This window comes from Pogonomyrmex barbatus, unplaced genomic scaffold (assembly GCF_055798465.1).
Source record: "Pogonomyrmex barbatus isolate J1 unplaced genomic scaffold, ASM5579846v1 scaffold22, whole genome shotgun sequence".
Classification (NCBI taxonomy): domain Eukaryota; kingdom Metazoa; phylum Arthropoda; class Insecta; order Hymenoptera; family Formicidae; genus Pogonomyrmex; species Pogonomyrmex barbatus.
Genome location: NW_028297119.1, coordinates 512,873 through 529,326, shown reverse-complemented (window position 1 = coordinate 529,326; position 16,454 = coordinate 512,873). Strand labels below are relative to the sequence as shown.

Genomic DNA, 16,454 nt, shown 5'->3' with positions numbered 1-16,454 from the left:
ATCTGGAATGCGAGCAGGCTTTGTTCTATTTACATGTATAATTTTGGGTTTATTTCGAGAGATTAAAATTTTTATATTATTATTTTCTAAGACTTCTATTATTTTGTATGGGCCGGTATATTCATCATCAAATTTATAACTCTTTTTCGGCTTTAATAAATAAATAAAATCTCCCTCCTTATATCTTTGTGTTTTTAATTTTCGATCATAATAGTATTTATAATGTTCTTTAAAGTTGCCTAAATTTGATGCTGCCAATTTCCTTAAATCTGCTAATTTGTCAATTAATTCATTCACGTAATCATTATAATTTTCAAAATCGTCATCATTTTTTATTTGAGAAGGTAAACGTGCTATTTTTCCAAATACTAATTTATAAGGAGTAAATTTCGTTCCCTCGTGTACGCTAGTATTATACGAAAACATAGCATGCTCGAGCCAATTATCCCAATCTCGCTCGTTGGTAATATAATGCTTTAGATATTCGGTTAATACATGGTGACTTCGTTCTATTGAACCATTTGATTGCGGATGAAAGGCGGATGTACGATATTATTTAATTTTAAAATATTTTGCAAATTTCTTCATCATAGAACTCGTAAAATTTGATCCTTGATCCGTCAATATTGCTTTGGGGCTACCAAATTGACAGATAAAGCGTCGAGTAAATGCTTTTGCAATTTCCTCTGAATTTGTCTGTACGAGAGGCACGGCAATGGAATATTTTGTTGGCAAATCCTGAATAGTTAAAATATATTCATTGTTATTTTCTGTTACAGATAGCGGTCCTAGAATATCCATTGAAATTTTGTCGAATACGTCGACAGGTGTATCGGTTATTATCATTGGCTGTTTTGTTTTTACGTGTACTAATTTTTTCTTTTGACAGCTATTGCAAGCTTGAATATAATTTTCAACTTGTTTTTTCATATTGTGCCAATAATATTTGTGACGTATCCGCGCCACTGTCTTCGCGATTCCCTTGTGTTCTCCGACACTGAATTCATGACATTCATGTATAATATGCAGTCTCTCTTCTAGTTTCGGTATGCATATTTGTCCCTTACATATTGTTATCTGTATATTAGTATTTAGGAATTGTTAATCGCATGTTGCGTAGTCTAAACCATGGCACATTGATATTACTTTTACTCTGCGATATATCTGCGTGTAAAATATTCGATCGTATCATTTCACTTTTTAATTCTTTAAAGGCGTTTACAATATCATTTTCTTTTATTCTATTATTTAATTCTTCTTTAATTATTAATCCGAATATTTTTCTATTGTTCCTGTCCATAGTTAATACATGTCCCATTATTCCTTTAAAATTTGAAGGTTTTTGATATAATTTCTTTTCTATTAATTTTTGACCTATTTCGTCTACCGGTTCTCCTTTTGTATTTACAAAACATATTATATCATTATTTTTCATCCAAATGTGGTCTCGTGATTCTAAAGTATTGATTGGAACTTCAGAGATTTCTTTAATGTTTGGTTTTGATTTTTCCTTGATTATTTTATTTTTTTTCGCAGACTTTTTATTTATCTTTTTATTAAAAGACATTGGCTTAGATAATTTTTGTATTTCTCTATTTTTATTCTTACTCTTCTCTAATGAGCGTGATTTAGCTTTACGAGAAGGTGGTGAAAATATTTCTTCCGATTCGGTTTTATCGGTATTATCGCTTGGCGTTTTTGGATTTCGATAATTCATGGGATTATTCTCAATTTCAAATTCCATTCATTCGCTACTGGATGAAATTTCCATCGCTTGGATTTCGTCTTTATTTAAATGGATATTTTCCTCTAATATTTGGATAGAATCAGTATTTTTAATTTTGATTGTGACCTTTTTATTTTTTCGTGTTGCGTTCCTATAGAAATTTTAGGAGATGAATGGACATCAACTTTCACTTTTATATTTCTTTCAACTTTAAAACTATCGCTTGAATGTGTTGCAATATCCATAGGTTCTTCTTCTAAATATTTATTTTTATGCGTATTTTTATTAGGTTTCTTTTTATATGGATCACCCGTTGTATTGTCTCCGCTCGCGCGCTTGCGCGTTGCTGCAACGGCGCTGTAGTCCATCGGCGTTTCCATTTCCTGACGCTGTCGCGTGGCGGCGTCGTCATCGGTATGACGCTTGACCGAATCACGCCCTTCAGCCGTATTCACAGGCCTCGCCATTTCCTTAACGTTGTCGTGGTGTTTTACTATACTTTCAGAACTCGAAGTTTTAGAAGGCTTCCGTTTTTTTCTTCTTCGTTGCAGTTTGCGATGTTCCAGATTCGATGAGCTACTCTCTCGCTTTCTCTTTTCTCCCTTTCTAATAATTCCTGAGCCATCGGTTTCATAATCAGTGTCATAATAATATGATGCTGTACTATCACTGTCGCTGCTTTCTAAGTCAGCTATAAATTTACTTCTGGGCGGTTCTTTTAATTCATCATCCGAATCTTCATAAGGGAATAATTCTTCAGGTCTTAATTTTTTGTGTAGTGCGGCATTTCCAGATCCCTCACTCTCCCATATTCTTTTAAATTTTGGATGTGAAATTTTTTGTTTTTTATAATCGGCTTCCATGGAACTTTCGCTTGAAGATCGTGCACATTTTGCTTATAGAGGAAATATATTTGTAATATTTTCTGTAGGATTTTGTGATAAAGCGTCGGCGTTTTTATTTTTCTTTCCCGGTTTGTATTTTATTTGATAATCATATTCCGCTAATTTAAGCCTCTATCGCATTAATCTCGAGGTAGGATCAGCTATTGAATTTAACCATTCTAATGGTTTATCCATTACTAATGTGAATTTTCGGCCATAAATATAGGGGCGAAAATGTTTTACTGCATAAATCAGTGCTAATAATTCTTTTTCTGTTGCTGAGTATCTCGTTTCTGCGTCGCTTAAAACTCGAGAAGTATATGCTATTGGAAGATCATTTCCTACTTTTCTTTGACTTAATATAGCTCCAATTGCATATCCAGATGCATCTGTTGTTATAATAAACAATTCATTAAAATTTGGATATTGTAATATCAGTTCTGAACATAAAGCGTTCCGCAACTCATCAAATGCTTCTTGTTGTTTCCGTTGCCAATCAAAAGCAACTGATTGTTTTGTTAGATCAGATAAAGGCTTAGCAATCTTGGAAAAGTTTTCAATAAATCTTCTATAATATCCTGCAAGTCCAAGGAACTGTTTAATATTCTTTCGTGTTTTGGGCCTAGGGAAATTTTTCATAGCGCTTATCTTTTTTGGATCTGGCCGTACGCTATCCTCAGATATTATGTGTCCCAGATATGCTACTTCTTTCTTCAAAAATTCGCATTTATCATGTTGCAAATATAAATTAGCTTTAGTAAGTCGTTTCATAAGTCTATAAAATTTTGTTTCATGTTCTTGAAGTGAGCGGGCGTAAATTACTATATCATCAAGATATACGAACAACTCTATTTCTTGTAATCCTGTCAAAACTTGATCCATTAGTCTCTGAAATGTAGCAAGAGCATTCTTTAATCCAAACGGCATACGATTATATTCAAAATGTCCATACGGCGTTGAAAATACGGTTTTATGTTTATCTGTTTCATCCATAGGAATTTGATGAAAAACCAGATGCTAGATCAAATACAGAGAAGTATTTTATACTTCCGAGTTGATCTAATATGTCAACGATATTTGGAAGAGGATAAGCGTCTCCGATAGTCTTTTCATTTAAAGCACGGAAATCTATTACTAGACGCCATTTTTTATTTCCTAGGGAATCATCCTTTTTGGGAACAATCCATAATGGAGAATTGTAAGGCGAACTTGATGGTTCTATAACATCTTTATCCAGCATCTCGTCGACCTATCTTCGTATTTTCTCCTTGTGTATTTGAGGATAACGATATTGCTTGACATTAATCAAACGATCATCGGTGGTAAATATTCGGTGTTTAAAAACATTTGTCGCGCCTAAAGGTTCTCCTGGCAAATGAAATCTTTCCGCATCGGATGTTACTAGGCTAGTGGCACTAGTGACTTCCTCCTCGTTCAAATGATGAAGACGTAGTAATTGCAATATTTTATTAACACGTTCATCGTCGTTATCTCGTTTATTACTAAAATTTTCCTTAATTTCTTCTCTTATCTCTTCGAATGGATATATCTTTATAGTAGGGATCGCTAATTCTATATCCTCATCCGACGAGTTAACAGCATATAAATGCGCTACTCCGTGATGATTTGATACGACGGCGTTACCTAAGTACACCTACGGTCCTGCGTTTAACTTTGGAATATATCCATTTTTTATTTCTAGATTGACGATTCGTACAAATATTTGTTTTCGCGTCCTAGCGGGAAGAATAACGATCTCATCATTATGAAAATAATATGGCTTGCCATTTACGATCAGACTTGCCCTCGGGTAGTCTATGGTTGCTCGTTGGCTCTTAAAGAATTCAGTGCCCAAAATTCCATCCTGTCGAATAGGGAATTTATCTGTAACTACATGGAATAATATGTCGACGTCGAAAATGCGTACTTTTGTTAAGCCTATCGTACGAGTTCGACCTTTAATTATTCCACTTAGTTCAAACACCATTTTGTATCGATGGGCATGTTTTCATGAAGGCAGGTTTCTCTTATTATATTAATATCAGAACCTGTATTTATCATAAAGTTTGCTCGTTCGTCAACCAAATTTTTGCTTGGTAGTATAACGGAAGGTGGTTTCCCAATTTTATTACATGCGACGTTTATTACACTCGCGGTTCTCATTCGGAGTTACCAGGCGCACTCGCGGGCGTTCGTTCAGCGCTGCGCCGACTCGCTGTGCCCGTTCTTTGTTTCCCGGAGCTTCTTGCGATCTGTTACGTTGAGAATTTTCAAGAATTCTATTTTCCAACATTCGGTTTCCGATTCGATTTTTTTGATTTCTCACATTATTGTTGTACTGCCTTTTTCGACATTGTTCGAAGCTATGCCCTGGTATTTTGCAATATCGACAAATTAATCCCATATTTCTTGAAGTAGCGAAATTTTGTCGGTTGTTTTGATTAATATTATAATTTTGATTTCGCGGGTTTACATTGATTCCCGAGTTTCGTGGGTTTAGAATTCGTGGTTGTAACGTTCTGCATTCAGCTCGCGTATAACCAAGATTTTTACAAAAAGAACAGACCTTAGGCTGCCATTGTACGTGCGAAATCTGAGCAAGGAGATTAAAAGTACTACACGACTGAGAATTGTGGCCATATCCAAAACAATTATTATACCTTATAGACTGCATTAATCCCTCTGTTATTCTCATACGTTGCATATGCTCGTTATATTCGCTTTCAGCTTTTATGGCAGATTCTATTGCGTTGTTTAATGTTCCCGGTTCTCGTGGATGGATTCGCGTATGTATATCCGTTTTTAATCCAGTTTAGAAATTTCTCACAGCATTGGTTTCTGCCGAATTTACGAATTGGATAGCTTGGTTCGGATTTTCGGTTTGGTAGCAAGATTTTAGTTGTTGTAAAATCATAGATACTCTGCTACCATAATCTACCACAGTCTCATCCGGATATTGTGTTATTTTAGAAAGCTCTCGGTGCAATTGTGACGTAGAATAAACAGGTGCGAATCGCGTTTTCAAGACAGCCAATAAGGATTCGATGTCGTTATACTCTCCGCTTAAAGCCACTCTCAATGCTGATCCGACTAATTTATTTTTAATCATTTGAACTAATCCATATTCCGCACTTGGAGAGATCATATTTCGAGCATGCAGACAACTATTAGCGAATTGCAATATAGGCATATTTTTACCATCGAACGGGAGAATTGTCTCGGAAACATCACGTAAACTGGTATATGGCATATTCGCATTCGTACGACGGTTTGTGTTAACGTCATCGTTAACGTTTATACCGCCTATCTGACGAGTCAAAGAGTTTACCTCACGATCAACCATTTTTATTGTTATGTAATTAAAATTTTGTAACGGATTTTTACAAATACCGAACGATTTCGAGTCTTGTTACAATTATAAATGATAATTTTGACTTACATGTGAATCGCAGTAAAGTAAAGCAAGACAAGCGTACGCAATTCCATAATCGAAAGTTCTTATCGCAGTTCAATCCCCGCTATCACATGCTTGAAAATCTCCTCTTCAATTCTTCGTGAGATGAGGAATATTCCACAAGATTCGGCTATCTCAGATAGTGAAGGATCTTGCCGAGTTTTGGATATTCCAGCAAATGAGGGATCCCACCGCTGCCACCAAAAAGTACTTTGTCTTCGTGTGACGTCCTGGGAGGTCCTGCTAGATCGGACGGAGCCGAAATCAACAGATCCTCGACAGCTACACTCACACGTTATTTGTGAGATTCTTTTCCATGCGGTTAAGAGGGTAAAAAAGGATTAGATACTGCGAAGGAAGTAGGTAACTAAGGAAGGAATGCCGAAATGACTTTTATTTTCAGGAGAGTTTTCGATTTTGGGAATAAGGAATAATATAATATCACACTTGTGGTATTTGAATTGGAATTTATTCACTGTTATAAATGATATATATATATATATATATATATATATATATATATATATATACATATATTTAGCAAATGCGAGTGGAAGTACAAGTGCAAAAATGTACGTACGCGTACAAGTGCGAATACGAATAAAATGTAAGTGACCGTGGATGTGAATCGTAAGTACGAAATGGGAAAATGAGCGCGTGAGTGCGTACGAATGAATGCGCAAAGATATCGTCGCTTGAGGTTTTTATATGTTGCCAAAACATGAAAGGGATGATCTAGATTCCAAAGTTATGATTCTACAGATCTGAATAAAACCTTTCATTATGAGTCAGCTATGATTCACGCATTTAAGACCTTCTGGTTGTTCTTGACATAGTTTTCTATTGGTCGACTTAACCTACATTTGCTATGAGTCAGCGATGACACGTGGTACTAAAATATTATGGAGGCCTTGATATTTAACGTTGGCTTATTTTCGCTTACAAACTGATCTTGAGTCACACTTGTGACTAAGTATTATGGTGGCCTTGACATTTAACGTTGGCTCATTTTTGCTTATACGGTGACGGTGACGGTGACGGCGAGGTTGGCGACGGCGAGGATGGCGACGGCGAGAATGGCGACGGCGAGGATGGCGACGGCGACGATGGCGACGGCGATGATGGCGACGGCGAGGATGGCGACGGTGACGGTGAGGATGGTGACGGTGAGGATGGTGACGGCGAGGAAGGTGACGGCGAGGATGGTGACGGTGACGGTGAGGATGGTGACGGTGACGGTGAGGATGGTGACGGTGACGGTGAGGATGGTGACGGTGACGGTGAGGATGGTGACGGTGACGGTGAGGATGGTGACGGTGACGGTGAGGATGGTGACGGTGACGGTGAGGATGGTGACGGTGACGGTGAGGATGGTGACGGTGAGGATTGTGACGGTGAGGATGGTGACGGTGACGGTGACGGTGACGGTGAGGATGGTGACGGTGAGGATGGTGACGGTGACGGTGAGGATGGTGACGGCGACGGTGACGGTGAGGATGGTGACGTTGACGGTGACGGTGAGGATGGTGACGGTGACGGTGACGGTGAGGATGGTGACGGTGAGGATGGTGACGGTGACGGTGACGGTGAGGATGGTGACGGTGACGGTGACGTTGAGGATGGTGACGATGACGGTGACGTTGAGGATAGTGACGGTGAGGATGGTGACGGTGAGGGTGAGGATGGTGACGGTGACGGTGAGGATGGTGACGGTGAGGATGGTGACGTTTAGGATGATGACGGTGAGGATGGTGACGGTGACGCTGAGGATGGTGACGGTGAGGATGGTGACGGTGAGGATGGCGACGGTGAGGATGATGACGGTGAGGATGGTGACGGTGAGGATGGTGACGGTGAGGATGGTGACGGTGACGGTGAGAATGGTGACGGTGAGGATGGTGACGGTTAGGATGATGACGGTGAGGATGGTGACTGTGAGGATGATGACGGTAAGGATGATGACGGTGAGGATGATGACGGTGAGGATGATGACGGTAAGGATGGTGACAGTGAGGATGATGACGGTAAGGATGGTGACGGTGACGATGACGGTGACGGTGAGGATGGTGACGGTGAGGATGGTGACGGTGACGGTGACGGTGAGGATGGTGACGGTGACGATGACGGTGAGGATGGTGACGGTGACGGTGACGGTGAGGATGGTGACGGTGACGGTGACGGTGAGGATGACGACGGTGAGGATGGTGACGGTGAGGATGGTGACGGTGAGGATGGTGACGGTGAGGATGATGACGGCGACGGTGACGGTGAGGATGGTGACGGTGACGGTGACGGTGACGGTGAGGATGGTGACGGCGACGGTGACGGTGAGGATGGTGACGGTGACGGTGACGGTGAGGATGGTGACGGTGAGGATGATGACGGTAAGTATGGTGACGGTGAGGATGATGACGGTAAGGATTGTGACGGGGAGGTTGATGACGGTAAGGATGGTGACGGTGACGATGACGGTGACGGTGACGGTGAGGATGGTGACGGCGACGGCGACGGTGAGGATGGTGACGGTGACGGTGACAGTGATGATGGTGACGGTGAGGATGATGACGGTAAGGATGGTGACGGTGAGGATGATGACGGTAAGGATAGTGACAGTGAGGATGATGACGGTAAGGATGGTGACGGTGACGATGACGGTGACGGTGAGGATGGTGACGGTGAGGATGGCGACGGTGAGGATGGCGACGGTGACGGTGACGGTGACGGTGAGGATGGTGACGGTGAGGATGGTGACGGTGACGGTGAGGATGGTGACGGCGACGGTGACGGTGACGGTGAGGATGGTGACGGTGAGGATGATGACGGTAAGTATGGTGACGGTGAGGATGATGAGGGTAAGGATGGTGACGGTGAGGATGATGACGGTAAGGATGGTGACGGTGAGGATGATGACGGTAAGGATGGTGACGGTAACGATGACGGTGACGGTGAGGATGGTGACGGTGAGGATGGTGACGGTGACGGTGACGGTGAGGATGGTGACGGTGACGATGACGGTGAGGATGGTGACGGTGACGGTGACGGTGAGGATGGTGACGGTGACGGTGACGGTGAGGATGACGACGGTGAGGATGGTGACGGTGAGGATGGTGACGGTGAGGATGGTGACGGTGAGGATGATGACGGCGACGGTGACGGTGAGGATGGTGACGGTGACGGTGACGGTGACGGTGAGGATGGTGACGGCGACGGTGACGGTGAGGATGGTGACGGTGACGGTGACGGTGAGGATGGTGACGGTGAGGATGATGACGGTAAGTATGGTGACGGTGAGGATGATGACGGTAAGGATTGTGACGGGGAGGTTGATGACGGTAAGGATGGTGACGGTGACGATGACGGTGACGGTGACGGTGAGGATGGTGACGGCGACGGCGACGGTGAGGATGGTGACGGTGACGGTGACAGTGATGATGGTGACGGTGAGGATGATGACGGTAAGGATGGTGACGGTGAGGATGATGACGGTAAGGATAGTGACAGTGAGGATGATGACGGTAAGGATGGTGACGGTGACGATGACGGTGACGGTGAGGATGGTGACGGTGAGGATGGCGACGGTGAGGATGGCGACGGTGACGGTGACGGTGACGGTGAGGATGGTGACGGTGAGGATGGTGACGGTGACGGTGAGGATGGTGACGGCGACGGTGACGGTGACGGTGAGGATGGTGACGGTGAGGATGATGACGGTAAGTATGGTGACGGTGAGGATGATGAGGGTAAGGATGGTGACGGTGAGGATGATGACGGTAAGGATGGTGACGGTGAGGATGATGACGGTAAGGATGGTGACGGTAACGATGACGGTGACGGTGAGGATGGTGACGGTGAGGATGGTGACGGTGACGGTGACGGTGAGGATGGTGACGGTGACGGTGACGGTGAGGATGGTGACGGTGACGGTGACGGTGAGGATGGTGACGGTGACGATGACGGTGAGGATGGTGATGGTGACGGTGACGGTGACGGTGACGGTGACGGTGAGGATGGTGACGGTGAGGATGATGACGGTGAGGATGGCGACGGTGACGGTGACGGTGACGGTGACGGTGACGGTGACGGTGACGGTGACGGTGAGGATGATGACGGCGAGGATGATGACGGCGAGGATGATGACGGCGAGGATGATGACGGCGAGGATGATGACGGCGAGGATGATGACGGCGAGGATGATGACGGCGAGGATGATGACGGCGAGGATGATGACGGCGAGGATGATGACGGCGAGGATGATGACGGCGAGGATGATGACGGCGAGGATGATGACGGCGAGGATGATGACGGCGAGGATGATGACGGCGAGGATGATGACGGCGAGGATGATGACGGCGAGGATGATGACGGCGAGGATGATGACGGCGAGGATGATGACGGCGAGGATGATGACGGCGAGGATGATGACGGCGAGGATGATGACGGCGAGGATGATGACGGCGAGGATGATGACGGCGAGGATGATGACGGCGAGGATGATGACGGCGAGGATGATGACGGTAAGGATGGTGACGGTAACGATGACGGTGACGGTGAGGATGGTGACGGTGAGGATGGTGACGGTGACGGTGACGGTGAGGATGGTGACGGTGACGATGACGGTGAGGATGGTGACGGTGACGGTGACGGTGAGGATGGTGACGGTGACGGTGACGGTGAGGATGACGACGGTGAGGATGGTGACGGTGAGGATGGTGACGGTGAGGATGGTGACGGTGAGGATGATGACGGCGACGGTGACGGTGAGGATGGTGACGGTGACGGTGACGGTGACGGTGAGGATGGTGACGGCGACGGTGACGGTGAGGATGGTGACGGTGACGGTGACGGTGAGGATGGTGACGGTGAGGATGATGACGGTAAGTATGGTGACGGTGAGGATGATGACGGTAAGGATTGTGACGGGGAGGTTGATGACGGTAAGGATGGTGACGGTGACGATGACGGTGACGGTGACGGTGAGGATGGTGACGGCGACGGCGACGGTGAGGATGGTGACGGTGACGGTGACAGTGATGATGGTGACGGTGAGGATGATGACGGTAAGGATGGTGACGGTGAGGATGATGACGGTAAGGATAGTGACAGTGAGGATGATGACGGTAAGGATGGTGACGGTGACGATGACGGTGACGGTGAGGATGGTGACGGTGAGGATGGCGACGGTGAGGATGGCGACGGTGACGGTGACGGTGACGGTGAGGATGGTGACGGTGAGGATGGTGACGGTGACGGTGAGGATGGTGACGGCGACGGTGACGGTGACGGTGAGGATGGTGACGGTGAGGATGATGACGGTAAGTATGGTGACGGTGAGGATGATGAGGGTAAGGATGGTGACGGTGAGGATGATGACGGTAAGGATGGTGACGGTGAGGATGATGACGGTAAGGATGGTGACGGTAACGATGACGGTGACGGTGAGGATGGTGACGGTGAGGATGGTGACGGTGACGGTGACGGTGAGGATGGTGACGGTGACGGTGACGGTGAGGATGGTGACGGTGACGGTGACGGTGAGGATGGTGACGGTGACGATGACGGTGAGGATGGTGATGGTGACGGTGACGGTGACGGTGACGGTGACGGTGAGGATGGTGACGGTGAGGATGATGACGGTGAGGATGGCGACGGTGACGGTGACGGTGACGGTGACGGTGACGGTGACGGTGACGGTGACGGTGACGGTGACGGTGACGGTGACGGTGAGGATGATGACGGCGAGGATGATGACGGCGAGGATGATGACGGCGAGGATGATGACGGCGAGGATGATGACGGCGAGGATGATGACGGCGAGGATGATGACGGCGAGGATGATGACGGCGAGGATGATGACGGCGAGGATGATGACGGCGAGGATGATGACGGCGAGGATGATGACGGCGAGGATGATGACGGCGAGGATGATGACGGCGAGGATGATGACGGCGAGGATGATGACGGCGAGGATGATGACGGCGAGGATGATGACGGCGAGGATGATGACGGCGAGGATGATGACGGCGAGGATGATGACGGCGAGGATGATGACGGCGAGGATGATGACGGCGAGGATGATGACGGCGAGGATGATGACGGCGAGGATGATGACGGCGAGGATGATGACGGCGAGGATGATGACGGCGAGGATGATGACGGCGAGGATGATGACGGCGAGGATGATGACGGCGAGGATGATGACGGCGAGGATGATGACGGCGAGGATGATGACGGCGAGGATGATGACGGCGAGGATGATGACGGCGAGGATGATGACGGCGAGGATGATGACGGCGAGGATGATGACGGCGAGGATGATGACGGCGAGGATGATGACGGCGAGGATGATGACGGCGAGGATGATGACGGCGAGGATGATGACGGCGAGGATGATGACGGCGAGGATGATGACGGCGAGGATGATGACGGCGAGGATGATGACGGCGAGGATGATGACGGCGAGGATGATGACGGCGAGGATGATGACGGCGAGGATGATGACGGCGAGGATGATGACGGCGAGGATGATGACGGCGAGGATGATGACGGCGAGGATGATGACGGCGAGGATGATGACGGCGAGGATGATGACGGCGAGGATGATGACGGCGAGGATGATGACGGCGAGGATGATGACGGCGAGGATGATGACGGCGAGGATGATGACGGCGAGGATGATGACGGCGAGGATGATGACGGCGAGGATGATGACGGCGAGGATGATGACGGCGAGGATGATGACGGCGAGGATGATGACGGCGAGGATGATGACGGCGAGGATGATGACGGCGAGGATGATGACGGCGAGGATGATGACGGCGAGGATGATGACGGCGAGGATGATGACGGCGAGGATGATGACGGCGAGGATGATGACGGCGAGGATGATGACGGCGAGGATGATGACGGCGAGGATGATGACGGCGAGGATGATGACGGCGAGGATGATGACGGCGAGGATGATGACGGCGAGGATGATGACGGCGAGGATGATGACGGCGAGGATGATGACGGCGAGGATGATGACGGCGAGGATGATGACGGCGAGGATGATGACGGCGAGGATGATGACGGCGAGGATGATGACGGCGAGGATGATGACGGCGAGGATGATGACGGCGAGGATGATGACGGCGAGGATGATGACGGCGAGGATGATGACGGCGAGGATGATGACGGCGAGGATGATGACGGCGAGGATGATGACGGCGAGGATGATGACGGCGAGGATGATGACGGCGAGGATGATGACGGCGAGGATGATGACGGCGAGGATGATGACGGCGAGGATGATGACGGCGAGGATGATGACGGCGAGGATGATGACGGCGAGGATGATGACGGCGAGGATGATGACGGCGAGGATGATGACGGCGAGGATGATGACGGCGAGGATGATGACGGCGAGGATGATGACGGCGAGGATGATGACGGCGAGGATGATGACGGCGAGGATGATGACGGCGAGGATGATGACGGCGAGGATGATGACGGCGAGGATGATGACGGCGAGGATGATGACGGCGAGGATGATGACGGCGAGGATGATGACGGCGAGGATGATGACGGCGAGGATGATGACGGCGAGGATGATGACGGCGAGGATGATGACGGCGAGGATGATGACGGCGAGGATGATGACGGCGAGGATGATGACGGCGAGGATGATGACGGCGAGGATGATGACGGCGAGGATGATGACGGCGAGGATGATGACGGTGAGGATGATGACGGTGAGGATGGTGACGGTGACGGTGACAGTGACGGTGAAGATGGCGACGGTGACGGTGACGGTGACGATGGTGACGGCGACGGTGACGGTGAGGATGGTGACGGTAAGGATGGTGACGGTGACGGTGACGGTGACGGTGACGGTGAGGATGGTGACGGCGACGGTGACGGTGACGGTGAGGATGGTGACGGTGACGGTGACGGTAAGGATTGTGACGGGGAGGTTGATGACGGTAAGGATGGTGACGGTGACGGTGACGGTGACGGTGACGGTGTCGGTGAGGATGGTGACGGTGACGGTGACGGTGACGGTGAGGATGGTGACGGTGAGGATGGTGACGGTGACGGTGACGGTGACGGTGAGGATGGTGACGGTGACGGTGACGGTGACGGTGAGGATGGTGACGGCGACGGTGACGGTGAGGATGGTGACGGCGACGGTGACGGTGAGGATGGTAACGGTTACGGCGACGGTGAGGATGGTGACGGTGACGGTGACGGTGAGGATGGTGACGGTGAGGATGATGACGGTAAGGATGGAGACGGTGAGGATGATGACGGTAAGGATGGTGACAGTGAGGATGATGACGGCAAGGATGGTGACGGTGAGGTTGGTGACGGTGTCGGTGACGGTGACGATGAGGATGGTGACGGTGAGGATGGCGACGGTGAGGATGGCGACGGTAAGGATGGCGACGGTGAGGGTGGCGACGGTGAGGGTGGCGACGGTGAGGGTGGCGACGGTGAGGATGGTGACGGTGAGGGTGGTGACGGTGAGGATGGTGACGGTGACGGTGACGGTGACGGTGAGGATGGTGACGGCGACGGTGACGGTGAGGATGGTAACGGTGACGGTGACGGTGAGGATGGTGACTGTGAGGATGATGACGGTAAGTATGGTGACGGTGAGGATGATGACGGTAAGGATTGTGACGGGGAGGTTGATGACGGTAAGTATGGTGACGGTGAGGTTGGTGACGGTGTCGGTGACGGTGACGATGAGGATGGTGACGGTGAGGATGGCGACGGTGAGGATGGCGACGGTGAGGATGGCGACGGTGAGGGTGGCGACGGTGAGGATGGCGGCGGTGAGGATGGTGACGGTGAGGATGGTGACGGTGACGGTGACGGTGACGGTGAAGATGGTGACGGCGACGGTGACGGTGAGGATGGTGACGGTGACGGTGACGGTGAGGATGGTGACTGTGAGGATGATGACGGTAAGTATGGTGACGGTGAGGATGATGACGGTAAGGATTGTGACGGGGATGTTGATGACGGTAAGTATGGTGACGGTGACGGTGAGGATGGTGACGGTGACGGTGACGGTGACGGTGAGGATGGTGACGGTGAGGATGGTGACGGTGACGGTGACGGTGACGGTGAGGATGGTGACGGCGACGTTGACGGTTAGGATGGTGACGGTGACAGTGACGGTGACGGTGAAGATGGTGACGGTGACGGTGACGGTGACGGTGAGGATGGTGACTGTTAGGATGTCGACGGTGAGGATGGTGACGGTGAGGATGGCGACGGTGAGGATGGTGATGGTGAGGATGGTGACGGTGAGCGTGGTGACGGTGAGGATGGTGTGTAACGTCAGGAGAGCCAACGTAAAAATTTTTCCTTCCCCTTTTATCCCACCTGCGCAGAAGCGCCACTATTCAAGCTAAAGTTGGCAACAACCTACTCTCCTGCCGTTGACATATCACGCGCTGCGCCTTACCGCCCGTGAATATACACTATAATGAATATAAGTAATAAAATTAAATAATAATAATAAATAAAATCATGCTAACAATGAATGTAATTAATTGTAAAATTATTAATACTACAATAAGGCTCGCGTTGCTGTTGCGCATCATCTCGAGGCAGCCGCGCGCTGATTGGCCGACCAACGACCATTATAGATGTGTGCGTCTAGTCTAACTTTATAGGCTACGACCGCCGCGAGCGCCACGTGCTTTGGCGTACCCACGCCATCCGCCATCTTGCGCCGCGTGCGTTGGCGTACCCACACTACCGCCACGTTGCGCAACAGCGCCGCCGCAGGCACGCGTTACAACGCGCGGCATGCTCGTTCATTCTTGTACGCGCCGTCAAGTAGTACACATCGTGCGAGTGCCAATCCAATCCTAATCTCAATTCCAATTCTAATTTTTAAGTCAATTCTACTCCGTCTCAATCTAGTTAAGTTAATTAAGTGATCATTTGTATTCTAAATTTTGTATTGCTCTAAATTTAACCAAGTGTTACGCGAGTGTAATTCGATTCGTGAATATTTGAATATAGTAAGTACAGTGTATTCGCCACGTGTCATTCATTGCATCATCCTTCCTATCGCCGCGAGAAATCGGAAGTGTTCGCGAGGCTAAAGAGGCAACGGACATTTATTACAACTCAAACCTTGTTTTACCGAATAATTAGCAGTTAAAGCAAGAATTCCGATCGTTTCTGGGGGCAAGGTGTTGTGCGTTATCCGCACTTACCACAAAGGAAACATTGGACTTCGAGCACGCGGTAATCCTAATCTTCTAACTAATACAGTATACGCCTAGAGCCTCTGCCGAATGCCTAAAGCACGGAGGAATCGCGCGGGTCGTAACAACGCATTTCGGCGACTTGAATACGACCTCCACGTGGCTGCGATTTACGATCATAA

At 48.4% G+C, this 16,454-nt stretch overlaps 2 protein-coding genes across 2 annotated transcripts; one reads left to right on the top strand and one right to left on the bottom strand.

Annotated features, from left to right (window-relative positions):
- The first annotated feature begins 7,125 nt into the window (after positions 1-7,125).
- Positions 7,126-11,419, top strand: LOC148936392 (uncharacterized). The gene is made up of 6 exons (XM_089078388.1): positions 7,126-7,281; positions 8,370-8,691; positions 8,893-9,290; positions 9,615-9,950; positions 10,221-11,181; positions 11,412-11,419. The coding sequence occupies exons 1-6, from the start codon at positions 7,126-7,128 to the stop codon at positions 11,417-11,419; spliced, it is 2,181 nt and encodes a 726-aa protein (XP_088934514.1).
- A 1,230-nt stretch (positions 11,420-12,649) lies between these two features.
- Positions 12,650-13,138, bottom strand: LOC148936391 (uncharacterized; the record flags this gene model as incomplete). The annotated part of the gene is made up of 2 exons (XM_089078387.1): positions 12,650-12,751; positions 13,040-13,138. Coding segments are annotated over 2 exons (201 nt in total), but the record flags the coding sequence as incomplete, so codon positions are not given.
- Positions 13,139-16,454: the final 3,316 nt, after the last annotated feature.